The sequence below is a fragment of the Acipenser ruthenus genome, chromosome 9 (genome assembly GCF_902713425.1).
Source record: "Acipenser ruthenus chromosome 9, fAciRut3.2 maternal haplotype, whole genome shotgun sequence".
NCBI classification, from domain to species: Eukaryota; Metazoa; Chordata; class Actinopteri; order Acipenseriformes; family Acipenseridae; genus Acipenser; species Acipenser ruthenus.
The window spans coordinates 4,534,920-4,552,241 of NC_081197.1; the positions used below are offsets into that span (position 1 = coordinate 4,534,920).

Below are 17,322 nucleotides of genomic sequence, written 5' to 3' on the forward strand. Positions count from 1 at the left end.
AACCCTTTACCTCTCCTTGCATTTATTCGCGGTTTTCACAGCATTAAAAGAAGCCCCAGGCACAAATGTGTTCTTGAAAGCAATTCAATTCAGTCTACCCTTCACAAAGGATATTTATAGTTCTAAGCAAGTTGACTGAGTGTGACATTTCTAGACAGAAAAACACATGTCCGAAGTACACAGGTTACAGACCCAGGAAACTAAAAGCATTACCTGGTTTAACCCCCAAATCAGCAGTACACAGCTGCACCTCATTTCATACTCAATGAGGATACACAATCCAAAGCTGCATTTTTTCTGTTCCTGCTTGGTTATTGTGTTTGTATTGGGTCACAACTGACACCATTCATACGGGCTACAATATCATGCCACGTTGGACAGCATAAAGTTTGGGAATGTTTACTGAGGGAGCATTCTCTTTCACAGACTTTTCTTGCAAAAGAGGTCATCACTTGGCAGTGATAGATTCATGCCTAATGCTCCTTGTGTAAACCTTTTTTTGGGTCTCATTTTTCCCTAAGTCAGTGAGGAAATATCTTTACGAATCAAAGCTTATATAAGCCTTTTAAGAATCCTCCAATATATTCAGATGCTCTTTTAATGAAGATACCCTGTTCCATCAATTTTATGCTAGAAATGACGAGGAATGACTGGGTTGCAACTTGTATTATTAGACTCTGATAGACTTTGATATTAATAAAATATGTTGCATATGTCTTGGAATCAGCTACCCCTAAGGATTTGACAAATTGAGCCCCAGCATGCAATTTCTAAAGCCTTTATCCTCCAGGATACTAGTTACCTGTATGCATTGTCTTCTGTTAAGTCTCATATCATCTTGGGAGGAGAGTCCAGCAGCAAACCACAGCCCGCTACAATGATGAGAAAAAATAATTATAAAATTGAAGCCATTCTGTTCCAGTTTTCTAAATTCTCAATGTACACTGTTTATAAAAGTAATTTTATTAATTCAATGAAATGATAACCAAGGGTGCTAACCAATTTCTACTTAGTGTTACAGAACACTTTTTTGATAAACTCATTGCTTATTGTTAGTCATCAGAAATATGAAAATAAACTAATTTTAGGTTAATGTTCTTTTAAAATTATTGGGAAAGAAAAAGGCTCCAATACTCCAGTGTTTCAATATATATCTTTGTGGAGTCAGCTACAATCTAGTGCAGCAGGCTCAGGCTTACCTCCACTGCAGTGCAACAGTTTTCTTTTACTTTTTTTGCATCGTGCTGTGCCGAATAGCACAAGACATGAGTGAATGTCGTAATGTCAGATGCCAGTGCTTATCTGCATGTACTATTGGTTGTATGACTGAAGGAACTTTAATTTAATTTGATTGGGTGGGGGTTGTGGGAAGTTGACCTGTGGCGATTGAAGAGGCAACATGTCCTGCACAAAGTGATGGATTTGTGCACACAGGCCCCGAATTAAGTATAAAGACATTTACTTCTTGATTTATTGCTCTGCCTCACTGTGATTCTTACCTGTGCTGTCTGCTTTCAAAGTTGTACTATTTCTTGGATACTTTTCCTCGATCATTGGTTTGGTGTCACTCAAATTGACCCAGTTACTCCCGTTTTCATTTTGATAGTCCCTAGTTGTATTTTGATGGGCTTAAAATGTTTGAACTGATTGATAAGTATTATAAAGTGATTCTCTTGAATATGTACACTACTTCTTAAACTGAAATACAGTCAAATTAGATCATGCTAAACAGCAAAACATACTTCTATTATGGTAAACCCACCGATGGGCCTAACAGAGGTTATTTGAGCTACGACTGAGCACAATACAACCCATTGAAGTTGGGCCTGTCACAGAAAAAAATAACCTTGGCTAGACCCATCGATGGGTTTGTGATGATAGTAGTATGGCTTTGCTTCTTAGCCAGACTGTACTTCAGTTTAAGAAGTGCTTCAGTTATTATTATTTATTTATTTATTTATTTATTTTTAGAAACACTGCATGAAAAGAGAAACGTTTAAAAATATTTATCATTCACTTCAAATATTTAAAGTGTAATCGAGACCCTTACAATACAAATAGAAACCAGTAATATGAAATAGGGGAGTAACTGGTAGTAATAGTCAATTTAAAAATGCGACCAAGCCAATATATGAGGAAGAGGAACTGGCAGACAGCACACATAACAATCACAGTGAGACAGAGCAACTAAGCCAAGAAATAAATGTAATTATACATAACTCGGGGCCTGGATGTGCAAACCCATTACGTCATACAGGACATGTTGCCTCTCAACAGCCGCAGCTCAACTGAGCTTCAAAAATAACTCAAAAAAGCTAACAATCCAGGCACTGTCAGGGAAAGCTTTGGCAAGATTGGCATGTGCAGACTGTACTAATTTGTATGTAATGCAGATGGCCAATTTAAAACATCATGCATGGATTTATCAAGAATACAAATGTTTGGAACACTCCAATCTTTGCCTGTAAAGTGAGTTAACTTTTATGGCGACCACTGTATTTTGCTTACTAGGAGGATAAGCAAATTTGCATTGAGCAGTTGTAAAAGTTTGCCACTGTACCTAGGCCAACTTGATAGTGGTTTTCAGGAGATAATGCCCCTTTTGCTCTCACAGCTTGATGTTTTATTTTGTCATTAGCCAGCAGAATCATTTGGGAGGGTCTGGGGGAAAAAAAAAAAAAATGAACAAAAACAATGAGAAACAATGAAACCACATTTCTATGTCTCACCTCAAATTAAGTATATTTACAGTTGATGGAAAGCAATATCCAATATTACCTTATTTCTACATTGACATGTGTGGCTCATAATTTGAGGTACACCATTGACATAGGCCTATATTAGTATTTATTTACCAATACTTGTCATCTTGCAAACTGAAGTGATTATTATTTATATCTGAAATCTAGACCATACATAAATCTTATAAGACAAAAACAAATGTGTGATGTTTTTTATTCTACGCAACAGCACACATTAGTTTCCAGGTATGCAAATTGTCATGATTTAAACAAATGTGTTCAGTTTAACCTGTGTTCTCACTAAATCCCCTTTCACACTGGCACTCCTACCCTCCTACAATCCACGTAGTGCGAAACCATGTACCTGTGTCGCACCCGGGTTGACTCAGGTCCCAGCGACCCACCTCAGGATGTGGGTCGACACGCTTTGACCCGAGTTGAGCGAGACAAAATGCATGACGGCCGTTCTTAAACAGTCGAAATAAAACAGCCACGCCTAGGTGAAGATTTCACTTCCGCAAGAAACATTTCTGTTTAGCCATCGTTTTGTTGCTTGAGACACACCATGAGCCAGATTGTAGCATGGATGAAGAATCATTTGCTCTAATCAACATTTGGGCCAACGGTTCAATCCAGAGAAGTTTGGATGGAAGCGTCCTTAACAAGCTGTTTCCAGGGCATTGGATACGCACATTGTGTACTTGCATCTGTCACCCAGGTCAACCCTGCTTTATCAAAAAGCAGTGTGAAATCGCGTAGCCGACCGGCATGACACCGGGTCCTGACCAGGGTAAGTTCCGACCCGGGTAGAGCTTGCCAGGGTGAAAGAGGCTTAAGTTAGAGCCAGTATCAGGTCTATATAAGTTATAACAGAACCTGTAAGTTGTATTGGACGTTGCTGTCGTTCCAGATCACTTGAAATACCTTACTACTGTCAGCATTATTAACTACACTTGAAATTGGAAAAAAAAGTTAAGAAACATGATTAAGAACTTACAGGACATCGGTTTTAGTAATTTCAGAAAATAAATAATAATAATAATAATAATAATAATAATAATAATTCCCTCCACTGACAGGTGGCAGTATTTGAAGTGAAAACAAGTCAGGCTTATTTTTAAGTAGCACTTTGATGGCTGGAATTTTGTTTCCGGAACCTAAACTGAAAATCCACAAAGGATTCGCTCAGGTAACCCAGCAGGAGGCGGGTCTCTGTGAAAGGGGAAAATAAGAGTATGGCAAAACACAGCACGAAGATTTACAGGTAAGATTTTTTATAATTGAAAAATAATGCATGTATAACACTATGAAGGTTCAAATATGATATGGAAGCTTTAAAATAGAAGGGTGCTCTGCCTTTTTCTCGGCTCCTTGACACTTATGTTGTCACCACCTTTCATCATAATGTCATTTGCATTTCTTTACATATATGTAAACTGTCACAGACAGCTTTATAATGTGTGCTAAAAGGAGGTCTTTAGCAAGTTTCAACAAAACTGGACATCGGTATATAAGCAAAGGTCTAAAATGACACAGACAAGTAGTTCATATGCACGAAGAGTATGATACATACAAACAATAAGGAAGCACTGAACTGCCAAACATTAATTCGGGTGCTGTAGCTGGAGTACCGTATTCCTTCGAATTTAAGACGCAGCCTAAATACCACCCTCAACTTGAGGAAAAAAATAAAGAATCAAATAAAAGATGGATTTACAAAGATACTACCTCAATTACTTGTATAAGAAAACGACGTATGGAGGCAGTTTGCAGCCGTCTGCTGTCACACAGAGCATTAGTTATGTGCTGCTTCTCCCTTCCAGTTGCGATTACTCACACCTGTTTTTCTCCCTTTTTTGTGAACGCTGGTATTGCTTGGCATGTAAAAAAGGGCACTGTATGGCAAAGTGTCTGGGATACTCCGGTAACACAACTAATTTGCGTGACCATTTAATGAAATGGGACCCTACAAAAATATGACAGTGATAAAAATAAACATGTACCACAAGTTGCTTAATTTTTTGAAATTTTTTTTTAAAAAATGATCTGAATAGTGACAGAGCAAAGCAAATTACAGGTATCGTTGTAAATGTAGTGACGCAAGATGTATTGTAAGTTGTACTCACATGATCGCTTTGGCTGTGTGAAAGGGTTATGACGGTTATACCGGCATAGATCGCACAATTTCGTGCTGTGTGAATAGGTATTTTAAATCATTTTTTAAACATCTGAGATGGCTCAGTGGCAGCATTTGTATGTGAAAGAGGCTCTAGTTATGTTGTTGTCTGGATTGGTTGCTAAACCAACTGGATTTAAACAAATCACCTCCCAAAAAAATGATTACATCTTTTTTTTGTTGTTTTTTTGGTTACAATATGCACAAACTGATGTAATTCAAATCAGTATAATAGTTTTTAAACTTTTACTAGCAATGTTGCACATTAACCCACATCTCCACATGCATTACAGCTGTATATTTTTTTTTTACCTTTTCATAACGTCGATGAATTGATGCATCGGCTTTTTTGGAAAACGCTATATCGATGGTGAAAAATTAGGTATTGCCCCAGCAGTAGTATTCAGCGCTCACAGATGCTTAAGACAGTTTTGAAAAGCTTAATATTTAAGTGTAGGTTACATACTGAGTAGTATGTTATCATGCCTGCATTGGCTTAGATCTGACGTTGCTGTCTTCTACTGTGATGACGATGAAGATGATCCTAAATGAATGTACCGCCGGTCTGATGGTGTTGTTTAAAATGAGATTTGTTGTATTCCCTGAGCACCGGTTGAGTCGTGCCTCATAGTTTAGACACTTAGCTCTCCGGTTTGCTTCCGGTGGGCTTGACAAAAGCATCCTTCACACACAAGTCATTAAAAAGTTGGGGTGTGGCTGCTAGAGTGTTTACTAATAGATTTTATTCTCAGATTTTCAATACACACAAAAACAGAATCTATGCATGAACACCACTGTTTGCAGCACATCAAGTTTTTCTGAACAGTCTCATATTTAACTTTAAAAAAAATAATAATAATAATTGAATTGCAGTGTACCGATGCAGGGGTCACTATCGATAATCGTATCATCAAGAAAAATATCACGGTATATCGTGCAAATCGATGAATCGGCACACCCTGACCACATGCTGTGTAAAACGTGTATTTGAGGACTACCAATTAGTTAAGAATAATTTACAAAAGGGAAGGCCTGTAATTAAGTCTGAATGTTCTATCCCTGACAGCGAACACATTATTCTTCTCCAGATCAGTAACTGCAGCAGGTGCTCCCCCTCCAGTTATGACCTAAAAATCAAAGGATCTGTGGTAACTTTTGATCTTGAGATTAGTCATATAATAACATCCGGGCTAGGTCTGTCAGATGCCTTAACCAACAAAACTATTCTGCAGTTCGACTTTTTTTTTTTGTTTGTTTGTTTTGTTTTAAATAACATAATTGCCTTTATAAATAGGGCTTTATAAATATAAACGGTAACCGTTGTCCAAAGTAGTTAGTAGATTTTTCTAGCCACTTTAATTCTTTTTATTTTAAATGTAAATTGAATCTTGAATAATATGCCCTATACATATGCATATAGTCTAGTAAACAGCAGATAAAACAACTTTTCTTGAAAATCAACAAAAGTTTAACGCCAAATCTAATTCAATGCTAAGGTTTCTCTACCTGTAGTCATTGAATCCTTGAAATATCCCCCAAATCAGGTTTCTAGATCTACCCATTTGCCCACTCTCCAAAATCCTAAACCTGCACTACACAAGTATGGGATTGGACTTGTTCATCTTGATGTGTGTGCATTGCCTGTGTAAGCCTGGCACTCACTTAAATCGTATCCAGTGCCATGCTTAGCTTTTCAGGCTCAATTTGCACCCATGTGAAGAAACAGTGATGAAAAATGTGACAGAAACCATTCCAAACAAATGTATCTCTGGAACTCTGTGAGCAAACACTGGTTTCACGTGAATCATAAGATGCACAAAACAAAAAACTATTTTAATCCGCACCTGCTAGAGGCAACTCAGATACTTTGAACACAGAAGTTTTCATGCACAAAGCAATACAGCACCAGAGTAAAGAAGAGGCCGATAGAAAATTAATCAAAACAGCATCTCGCCCGACAGTTGATATATTTTGTCAAGTTTCTCTCGTCATGGCAAGTTAGCATTATGTAAACAAACAGAAATACAATTGTATTATGTTGTAGAAAAAAGGAATTGTATAACAACTCAGGTGTTCGTGTGTGCTATGGTGTTTGCATTATTTCACACTTTTTTCGCTCAAGGATTTTATTAAAAAACAGACACCCCTGTTCTCCAGAAAGTGCTTCACCAAAGACTGTGTCATAATGTCTTTCACCAGCAGGTGGTGATCAAAGTGATATGGTTACTGCAATGTACGGTGCACTCAAGGTTGATCCTGGGAAGTTGGACTTTTGAACTTATAACTATATCGTCAAACATATTGCAATACATTATTTTGAACTTGGGTGTCTGAAATTCCAGAAAAAATAATGGTTTCAGTTTCAATCTTAGAATTGTCAAAAAAATTCAATAAAGACAGCAGCACTAGGAGTGTATTTTCTTAGTACTGAACTAAACTATATTTTTAGAAACGTTAGAAAAGGCAGAAAGCCATTTTTTTTAATTCATTTAACCAACAATTTCAAAGTAGTGTATGTGTTGTTGATAGAGACCACCAGCAGAGTAACAAGGCAATCAGCCCAGTACTGGCAGGGAGGGGGGAATCATGTCAGCCAACAGAGTACTAATCGTAGAATGAAGAGCAACTTTTTATTTTTCTTGTGCTAATGCAATTACAATATAGTTATACCAAGTGAAAAAAAGAACCACCACGTAAGTTATTGAAACTGTATTGTGAGTACGGATAAACATAAATAGGATGATACATGCCAAACTGCAGCCAATGCAAAACAAGAGACAATAAATACAATGCCATTTCTCTTATTTAGCTACAGTCTTTACATTATAAACCTCCCCTTACCCCTTTCCAGTATTTCTGTATTATTGGGCATCGGTTTATACTTTGCACTCTGCTACTTGCCCACCACGAGGTAATTTGTTCAAGTTTCAGGCCACTTAATGTGATAACTTTTGGAACAGCTGCATTAAAACATTGCCTGACAGAGGATGGAGGTGAACTGTGCTGAGAGCATGCAAGTTGGATGTCAATTATATGTTACAACCCGCCTTATCAGCACAATCCTCAAATAGGGACCTACAGTAGAAGGCTCATGTCTAATTTAAATAAAATTAATCCAGGAATAGACACAAGATTAATACAAAATGGATTAAATTAATAAATCCCTCAAACCAGATTTAATAATGCACAAACCTGGAGTCTGAGTGACAGCTGTGCAGGTAAGTCCTAACTTCTGAATCCCACTTCAAAATGCATTTTACACAACGCAGAGTGATCTGCCACAAACAAAACAAACATATATACACACAGACATATACATACTATAAACAACTGTAGACTACGTAGAGGAGCTAAATGGTGTGAAGTCAGCTTTCTGATCAAAGGTAAATCCAAGAGCAAGTCTGAACTCCAAGTGCTTACTCAAGATCTCATATACTTTAACTGCTTTCATGTCACATTTTGACTTATACTTGACTGTTTAACCTTGGTAAAAATTTAACAGCATTAAAGGGATTTCAATACTGGTCAAATTCCCCTCAGCAAATTAAAAACAGAAACACTTTCTTGCTATTTCTTGTGGCACTTTTGTTTGCTGAATATTTCTCCTGTGATAGCCAGAAAGCAGTGGTTGGTTTCCCATGCAGTTCTCTTAACAATTTCTCCAATTCCTATCTAACAGTTGCTATACCGAGAAAAGCTTGGGGATAACAGCTGGTAGTTAGCTCGGGGATGGGCTTGATCACGAATAGCGCCTCACTGCCTCCGCTACTGTGGGAGAAAGACTGTAAACAGAGCAGCGTGACTTTCTACTGCATCTAAAATCTGAGTCGTGACGAAACACAGAAGTGTGCGCTGATCTAACCATCCAACACCCCTTTCACGCAACACCACTTAGTGAAAGTAAAATGTACACTGCTTAAAATACCAAACAGAATCACCTCTGCCTTTGTACAAAATTAAAATAAATACACATTTTAAAAGCAGCACATAATTCTGAAATACATCACCAGATTAGCTATTGGAGGTTATACAAACACTGATTATACCTTAAAAGTACAAACCTGCACATGCAGACTTTACTTGTAAGAAAGTCCTCTGTGATCTAAAGACCTTAGTTGTGCCAGAATTGTACCTTGTAACACTCTTATCACTGTTGCACTGGTTGATTTATCCTTAAATGAAAGCTTACTGGTTTGCTCCTGGCCCCAGACTAAATCTGTGCCACAGGTAGCTATAAAAAGTAGCTGCACTGGTAGGAACTTCTCTGAGTGAATATATTATGTCCCTGAACTAGTATTTATTACTGAATAAACAAAAAAATGCTGATTAAAGTGAACCATGTAAAAAACAGTTAGGTTACATACACCAGAAAACCTCAAGAATGTGTAATGAGAAGAAGCCTAACAATAACCCAAGATTTGACTTCAGCCAAGAGGTTTTATTCTTTACGACAACCCTGTAACAAAAAGCTGGAAAACATGATACTGATTGGGGAAAAACAGGCAACAAATGTACCACCCCAAAGCACCACAAACCAGCAGGGGTGGCTCAACACTTACCAGGACGCTGTACATAACACTTTTTCACTACTATCAAAATTTTTACACTGTAAACAAACTTTTTTGGGGGGTATGAATAAAAAAAAAAAAAAGATATTACATACCAGGACCTGGGGTGTAGTAAAAACTTGTATTATATTGCTGAAAAGGTCAACTGTGGCAGAACTACGATCACTTTTGTTTTTATCTTAGAAATCATTTAAATTAATTCTTCAAAAACACAAAATTCTCTAAGGAAATAAACCATACATTTCTCAGCTGCTTATAACTCTGCGACAGTTCACCGATTTGTTTATTTCACTGTGGACACAGAAAAGATTACTGTATCAATTAAAAACAAGTTTAACTGTAGCAGATGGAATATTCAATTCTAACTGCATTTCAGAAGCAACAGTCACCCCTATTTTGAAGGTCACTGCAGACTGCACCTGTGCATATTAGTGCTCCACGAGGGTTGAATGTCGCTTTATCTCTAACAGCATATAGGGATGTGAGAAATGTTTCTATAGGCAGAAGGTTACAGCATCTGAATCAGTGCTTGCTGGTAGTTTCCTAGTTACAAAACAAGTAGTAGTGTGGAATTCATTAGACCACCAAACTAAATATGGTGGTCCTCTTTAATTCTTAAGAGCCTCAGAATAGCAGGCACACAATACTTTCTGCTGCCCTCACAACCCTGCTCAGTTCAATCTTTCTGACCGCCAGTAAAAGAGCACTTCAACTCAACCAGCTACTTCAATGAAAAATACTATTAGGAGCCAATTTATAGGGAGGTCACAGTGACAAAAACTTGAGAACATGCTACACTTATTCATAAATGCTAACCCATCTTAAACTATAAAAACACAGTAAAGTGCCAAAAAGCCATTCTTGAAAAATGCTTTCGTGTGTGGTCACTCTGTGACACCGTAAAAAAGGCTAAATTTGGAATGTGTGCCCCACTTAAAATGCACTTTGGTCCCTCTACATCACATCAGTCTCACTTCTTAATAGGGTCTGATACACTTGCGCAAATCTTGCAACAGTTCTTGGGTTCAACAATCAGGCCACTTTTAAATGAAGTTTCTCATGTTATAAATGCACAAATAACTCATATTGACCTATAAACTCAGATGTGACCTATTGATGCTGTGATAAGTGTAATCAGTTCATAACAGATTCAGTTAGAGTATGATTGATCAGATTCCCAGCACCTGGTCATTTCAATAATATACCTTAAAATGAGAGTTGTGAACTCAGAATGGTGTAGGACTAGAATTCCTTTCTAAGTCTGAATACATGGTTTATAACTGAAAAGAAAAAGGCTTTTAAAGCTGCAGTGTATGTGTTAGAGGTATTTCAGTTATATTCATTTTTACATAATAAAAGCATAACTGCTACATTTCCCCATAGTTCCACTTTAAGCTGTAGTCCAATTTTGCTGTAATAACGCCAAGTGCGATAAAAAGGCATGTTCCCACTTCTACATGCAGCATTAAGAGGTTAATACACATCACAGCACAGGCAGAAAATAAGCAGGGCTGTGTTTCGTAGATTAGAAGGTTCATTCGCTAGCCAGGAATTCAAAGGTAGTTTTAAACCTTGAAAAGTTTGTCAGGTGGCATTCACATGCTGTATGTTTTTTTATTATTATTATTATTATTATTTGTTTATTTAGCAGATGCCTTTATCCAAGGCGACTTACAGAGACTAGAGTCACTTACAACTTCATCTCACCCGAAAGACGGAGTACAAGGAGGTTAAGTGACTTGCTCAGGGTCACACAATGAGTCAGTGGCTGAGGTGGGATTTGAACCGGAGACCTCCTGGTTGCAAGCCCGTTTTAACAGAAACCATTTGACAATGTGTGAATACTATAAAATCACACATTAAAATGTCACTTGCATGAAAAATTCGATATTATCATTTGTATAATGGATATTACGTAAACAAAAGTTGTTGTATTAAAATCAACTACCAAATTGTTATACGTAGCAACTTATATGGCGGCGCCGCCGTGTATGGAGCAGGATATCGTATCCAAAGCACTGGGGGAGGGGGGATATAGAAATACTAAAAGAAAAGGTCTTCATTGTCATTAACAAACATTTCTCAAAGACATACTTATTTCAGAGTTTCTATGTCAAAAGGCGTGGAAATCCATCTAAGCAACTATAAGACTTAACTAATAGTTAACTTATTGAAAATAAAATCTGAAAACATCACTCATTTGTTTTACAAACTGAGTTGATGTGAACATCAAGCTATTTTCATGTTCTGCTGCCTAAATGTGAACTTCTCAAACTTTCTTTCAACTGGGATGCACAGTATATAAACATACAAAAACAGTCCTACTACCAGGAGAGGAATTGTTTTGCCATATTTCCATCTCCCACTGGAACAGAAATGAAACAGATCACAAATCAGACTTGTTTATTTCCATCAGCAGCAGATCAAGATCAAATCAATTTCAAATTGGGACTCACTCTGCCCCTGTTAGGATTGCAGGATGGCAGAACTCAATCTCTCCACTTCAGGCCAATAGTGGAAGTTACCCAATGAGCATCCAATGCAATGCATGCATGAAGGCTGAGCATATATTATAGTCAGGGAACTATTGGAGGCTGGCGGATGAATTAGAGTAATCATACCGAAAAAAATGCTACATACAGGTGCTCTTTGACTTTTGTGTAATGTCCGGTGCAGATTGAATTTTAGACTGCAGATGGAACCAGCAGCAGACCCAGTTTGATGTTGGATTTGGATTGAATTTTACAGACTGGTTTCATGGTACAGGTGCAAATGTAGCATTAAAAAGAATACTATAATACTATCTGGCATATGTGAAATTGCAAATTACAAAAATTAAGATAAATTTTCCATTTTTGTCACTTACTGCCGTCGTATCCTTGATCTAAACTAAACTTCTAAAGTATGCATTTTAGTAGTCAATGAGATGTTCACATACAGACCGATGTATTCAGGTAAGAGTTCAGATAGAAGTGCAGTCTTTCTTCTTCATGTGTTATAGCTTTAAATTAATACAAATTGACCTGTATTGAAAAATACAAATTTGAAGAAGCCGAAGGAAAAGATAAAATACAAATCTACACATTTGTGAATGAATTTCAGTACATTCAATGTTGGCTCACAGAAGCCACTAAGTAATGAGCCATCAATTAAGCAATTTGAACAGTCAACAGTTAGCTACTGCACAAATAATTGTATTTTAGCAATAATGGTCTTATGCCATATTGACCAAGTCAAAAAAAAGTTGGGTTTGATCCAAGCTCCTCCTAGTTTTAGTTGGTTTACTCTGGCATACCATCCACAAGTACTTTGCATGTTACTTAAAGCCTTGCATTTATGTAAAAAGAAAAGACGGTACACAAATGAAGAAAAACCAAACTTCATACAAATGTCATTCTTACTTCCAGAATCTAGGTATCCTAGCAAGTATAGGTTAGGACTGTTTTTTTTTTTTTTTTACATTGCCTGCAGTAACTGAAATGTGTTGGGTCCAATTATAAAACTCATTAATCAGTAAACACCAGAAAATTGGGGAAAAAATAAATGGGAGCTGGGAACTGGAACACATCAAGAAACTTGTTAAACCCCCCTATAACAATTTTTCTAAGTAAGTTATCTAATTGAATTATGTAATGAACATACAAAAGCACTGTATTCAAATTTGGTAAAGTTAGTGTAAACTATTAGCTAATAAAATACTTCCAAATTGTCATGAATCTAGTGAACACACAACACATTGTGCTTTTAGTTATTTTGTGTTTAGATATACCATTTAGAAGGGGAGAAATTAAAGAGTAGGGACTACTCAAATCTCCATTATTTTATTTAAGGATATGATTTTACAGTTGACCTGAATTTCCTAGCGTTTTTTTTTTTTTCCAGAATATAATAAAGGCAATATGGACATCCGGATGAACAGGCAGCCGAGCTGTACGAGTTACAAACCACGATTACCGAGTATCTCTATACCTTGGTTCGGAAAAGAAAGCCTTTAGAATATGTCCATCCGGCTAGCATTCCTAAGTCTCTACAAACTGGCGATCCCCAAAATCCATCTCGACGTTGGAGACTTTACAACATAGCGACATCACCAGCCAACAATCATGAGATCTTTTTATCCTTGAAATTAGGAGTCACGGACAGGCCTTGCTCTACCTTAGCCTCCACGAATATGTATTTATGTCCAGAAACAACACAGTGAACTTTTTTTAATGTATCACTAAAACATAATTAATATAATACGATTCTAGCAAAACGTTCAATGTTGACCGACAGTTATTTCCATGATATCTCACAGTATTGATTACCGTAGTGCATCCCATTTGGTAGCTGGCTGACTACAGCAAATATTGCCCTGCACATACTACATTTTCTTTCACAATAATTACATTTATGTTTTTACTAGATGTTTATGTCCATCATATACTAAATCTAAATCACACACAGTGAAAATATTGTGTTAAATGTTACAGCGCCTACGCTTCAGGATTCAAATCGGCAATATTTATCTTAACTAGGCTGCTGCTACCACCACCACCAGTATTCATAAACACATACATGTGTCAAATCCCATCTGACCTAGAGTGTTTTAGCCTGTAATTGCATCCATCAACAATTTCTGTGTGACTGAAGTAAAAGTATACGGTGTATCACACAGGTCAGTGACTGTCATTTAGCAACACAAACAATGTGTACTGTAAAGAGCAGTATGCCCCAACACTATCTACTGCAACAAATATTCTATTATATTTAGTCATCAACTAATGAAAATGTAACGGTGATCACAGAATCAAAATGATTTGTGTACAATTAAAAATATATACATTGTCAGATCAAACATACCGTACAACATATCAACAAACTACACACAGTACGCCTCTGCGTTTTCATGCAGTACATTTCCTTATACACTCCGCAGTTGTACTAACCTCTATCTGAATGTTTCCCTTTTACTCCTAATGTCGGATCTTCCAAAAAGGCCTCCGAGTCCGTGGAATCAAGTAAAAGATCCAGCTTCTCCTCTCCTCCAACAAGCCCCCAGTTTCCAAACCGCAACAATCCTCACTCCTCCGGACTCCGTGTCAATTCAATTTCCAAATCAATAGCGCCTCTCCAACAACTAAACACAAACTTATTCGGTAAGATACTGGGAAAACGTACATTCACTTATCACTGGATAAAATCCTTGCTGTTGATGACTGCTGTCTGTATTAATATGTTATTATCCAAATTTAAAGATAAATTGCTGTTCCTGTCGTTAAAAGCCTTTCTCGGGCAAGTTTTTTTTTTTTTCTTTTTTTTTTTTTTTTTTTGTAAATTTCACAAAATGGCGCGCGTTCCAAACCTGCGCAGCGAACCGGCCCGGCAGATCATAGAGAGAGACGGACAACCACTGTGCTCAGCGCTGCCTACAAATATATATATATTATATATATTTATATATTTATCTTTCGCTAAACTGTATTCCTCCGAATTTTCTGAATCCGATTCCGGCGACTCATTCTTTAAATTTTTTTTACAAGTGTTATTTTCTTAAACAAATTTATTATTCCGGCGGGAAGAGAAATTATTTGAAAAAAAAAAAAGCGACTAACAAAATGGCGGAGGACTAAGCATGTTGCCATGACCACTGTCAATCAAAACGCAAAAGCCCGGATGAAGCTCTGACGTAGAAGAAGACAGTGTCAGTTGCCATAGAAACTGTCAATCAAGTAGCAGTTAAATTTGTAGGTGGAGCAAGAAGGTTCTGAAACAGCGCGTCTGATTTTGCCATGTTGGCTCCGTCGTCGTATAAAATATTACTATATTATTATTTAGTGTAGGAGCCACAATGGCGACAGTTTCTTAACCGCCTATTTTCTTTAAATATTTACATTGGAAACCGCTGTTCCAGGTACTGCCCATGAAAGCAACGGCGTCCTCGATCGCACTGTGACGCAGAGATAGAAGGTGTTCTATGGAAGACCTTAAAAAAAACAAAAAAAAAACGGTTTGACAATTAACCGGTCAAAATAGGCGCGAACATATGCTGTGTTTTTGACACTGAAACGGGATAATGAAATATATATTTTTGTAATTTCTGTTGTCTGCAAAACAAGTGTTAATTTTCCTAATTAGGTTTCAGATAACCTACATCAAAATATTCACCTATGTGAATACCACTAAAAATAGTCTTTCCGTACTGTTAAACTGTTAAACATTTTTACTAATACTAATGACTACTGAAAACCAAAGTGCATTATATATATATATATATATATATATATATATATATATATATATATATATATATATATATATATATCTCGCACACGGAGACACACACACATACATATATAATGGGCAGCAGTGTGGAGTAGTGGTTAGGGCTCTGGACTCTTGACTGGAGGGTTGTGGGTTCAATCCCAGGTGGGGGACACTGCTGCTGTACCCTTGAGCAAGGTACTATACCTAGATTGCTCCAGTAAAAACCCAACTGTATAAATGGGTAATTGTATGTAAAAAATAATGTGTAAGAAATAATGTAATTGTATGTAAAAATATCTTGTATGTAAAGATATCTTGTAAGGGTGTCTGCTAATAAATACATAAATAATAATACTATTTAATTGCGTACATCTAAATATCAGAATGACCATTGCTACAGTGCTGTGAAAAATATAGTAGTGCAAATTAAACATGATAAAGTGTGGTAAGCTCAACATCACCCCACCTGGATGCTGAAACAACCCCCCCCCCCCCCCCCAGCAACAAAAAGAAGAGCTGAAATAAAAATTCATCAAACAGGCTGTCAGAATATTAAGAACTAAGTATTTCTGCACAGTGGCAGCTATTTTGTTCCCATGGCAACACATACAATATGTATTCTGCAAAAAGAGACATAACTATCATTACTTTCATAAACATTCCAGCATAAAAAATGTGTTCATGCAACGCATTACATAATAATAAAATCTATAATAATTTAAAATCTGTTTTCCTCCCTCTTATTAGCACTAGCAGCATGGCAAATGCTCTCGCTTTTCTTGTGTTGAAGGTTTTTTCGCTCGTTGCTTTGTTTCTCATAATTTCATTTGGGATATACAGATTGTTTACAGGACAATTCCTCTTTCCTGGTACCTAATCGCATACTTTGCGGAAGGTCGCATGGCTGCTGGAGTCAAAAAAGTGTATGGTTTGGTACCAGGAAGCAGCAGCAACATTTACTTCCATGGTACTGTCTTTGAAATGTCTGCATGCTCCAAACGGAAGTACAAAATACAAGCAAACACCGTACGATCTTCAGCAGAAGAAAGGGGGAGGGGGTGGGGTACGAGGAAAACAATTTGATTTAAACCTTGGTCAGAACTCTTAATGTACTGTTACCTTACATATTGGATTATCAAGCTTTCGATACAAATCTAATACAAATAAATAGATATCCACTCATTACTGTAGGAAGAGACAAAGGCTCGTCACACCTGTCGACAGAACTCCACAGCAACTTTTCAAAGTGCAATATTTCTATAAATTCAAATTGCTGAGGGTGTGGAACGTCTTTTAAACATCGAGTCTAGCACCAGGAACAGAAATATAGGGTTAGTTAAAGACTTACTAACAGCGTGGCATGTCTTTGGCAATTCCTGTTGCTGGCGGAGTTTTGTGTTCTTTTAATACACACTTTAGTTTACAGCATCCAAATGTTAAATAAAGGCTTGGCTGGCAGACAGAAAGTTGATGATACATCCCTGCCATAGCGATACTATTCTAGGGATCTTGTTTTTAAATCAATATTGGACCTCAAACTAAACCGAAGAATTGTGACAAGTTTGCAAGCAAACACCCCCCTGCAATGTAG

General features: G+C 37.0%; 1 protein-coding gene across 2 annotated transcripts in view; it reads right to left on the minus strand.

Moving 5' to 3' along the window:
- The window catches only part of LOC117407099 (dual specificity tyrosine-phosphorylation-regulated kinase 1A), a 32,575-nt gene extending 17,449 nt beyond the window's left edge, over positions 1-15,126 (minus strand). The window contains exons 1-3 of one of the 2 annotated variants that reach the window (XM_059030869.1): positions 14,414-15,126; positions 2,561-2,661; positions 803-872 (exon numbers count right to left, since the gene is read on the minus strand). In XM_059030869.1, the coding sequence (XP_058886852.1) occupies positions 803-812 (10 nt within the window). In that variant the 5' untranslated portion in view covers positions 813-872; positions 2,561-2,661; positions 14,414-15,126. The remainder of the gene's footprint in view (positions 1-802; positions 873-2,560; positions 2,662-14,413) is intronic. The other variant, XM_059030870.1, reaches the window with a different exon arrangement.
- Between the last annotated feature and the right edge of the window lie 2,196 nt (positions 15,127-17,322).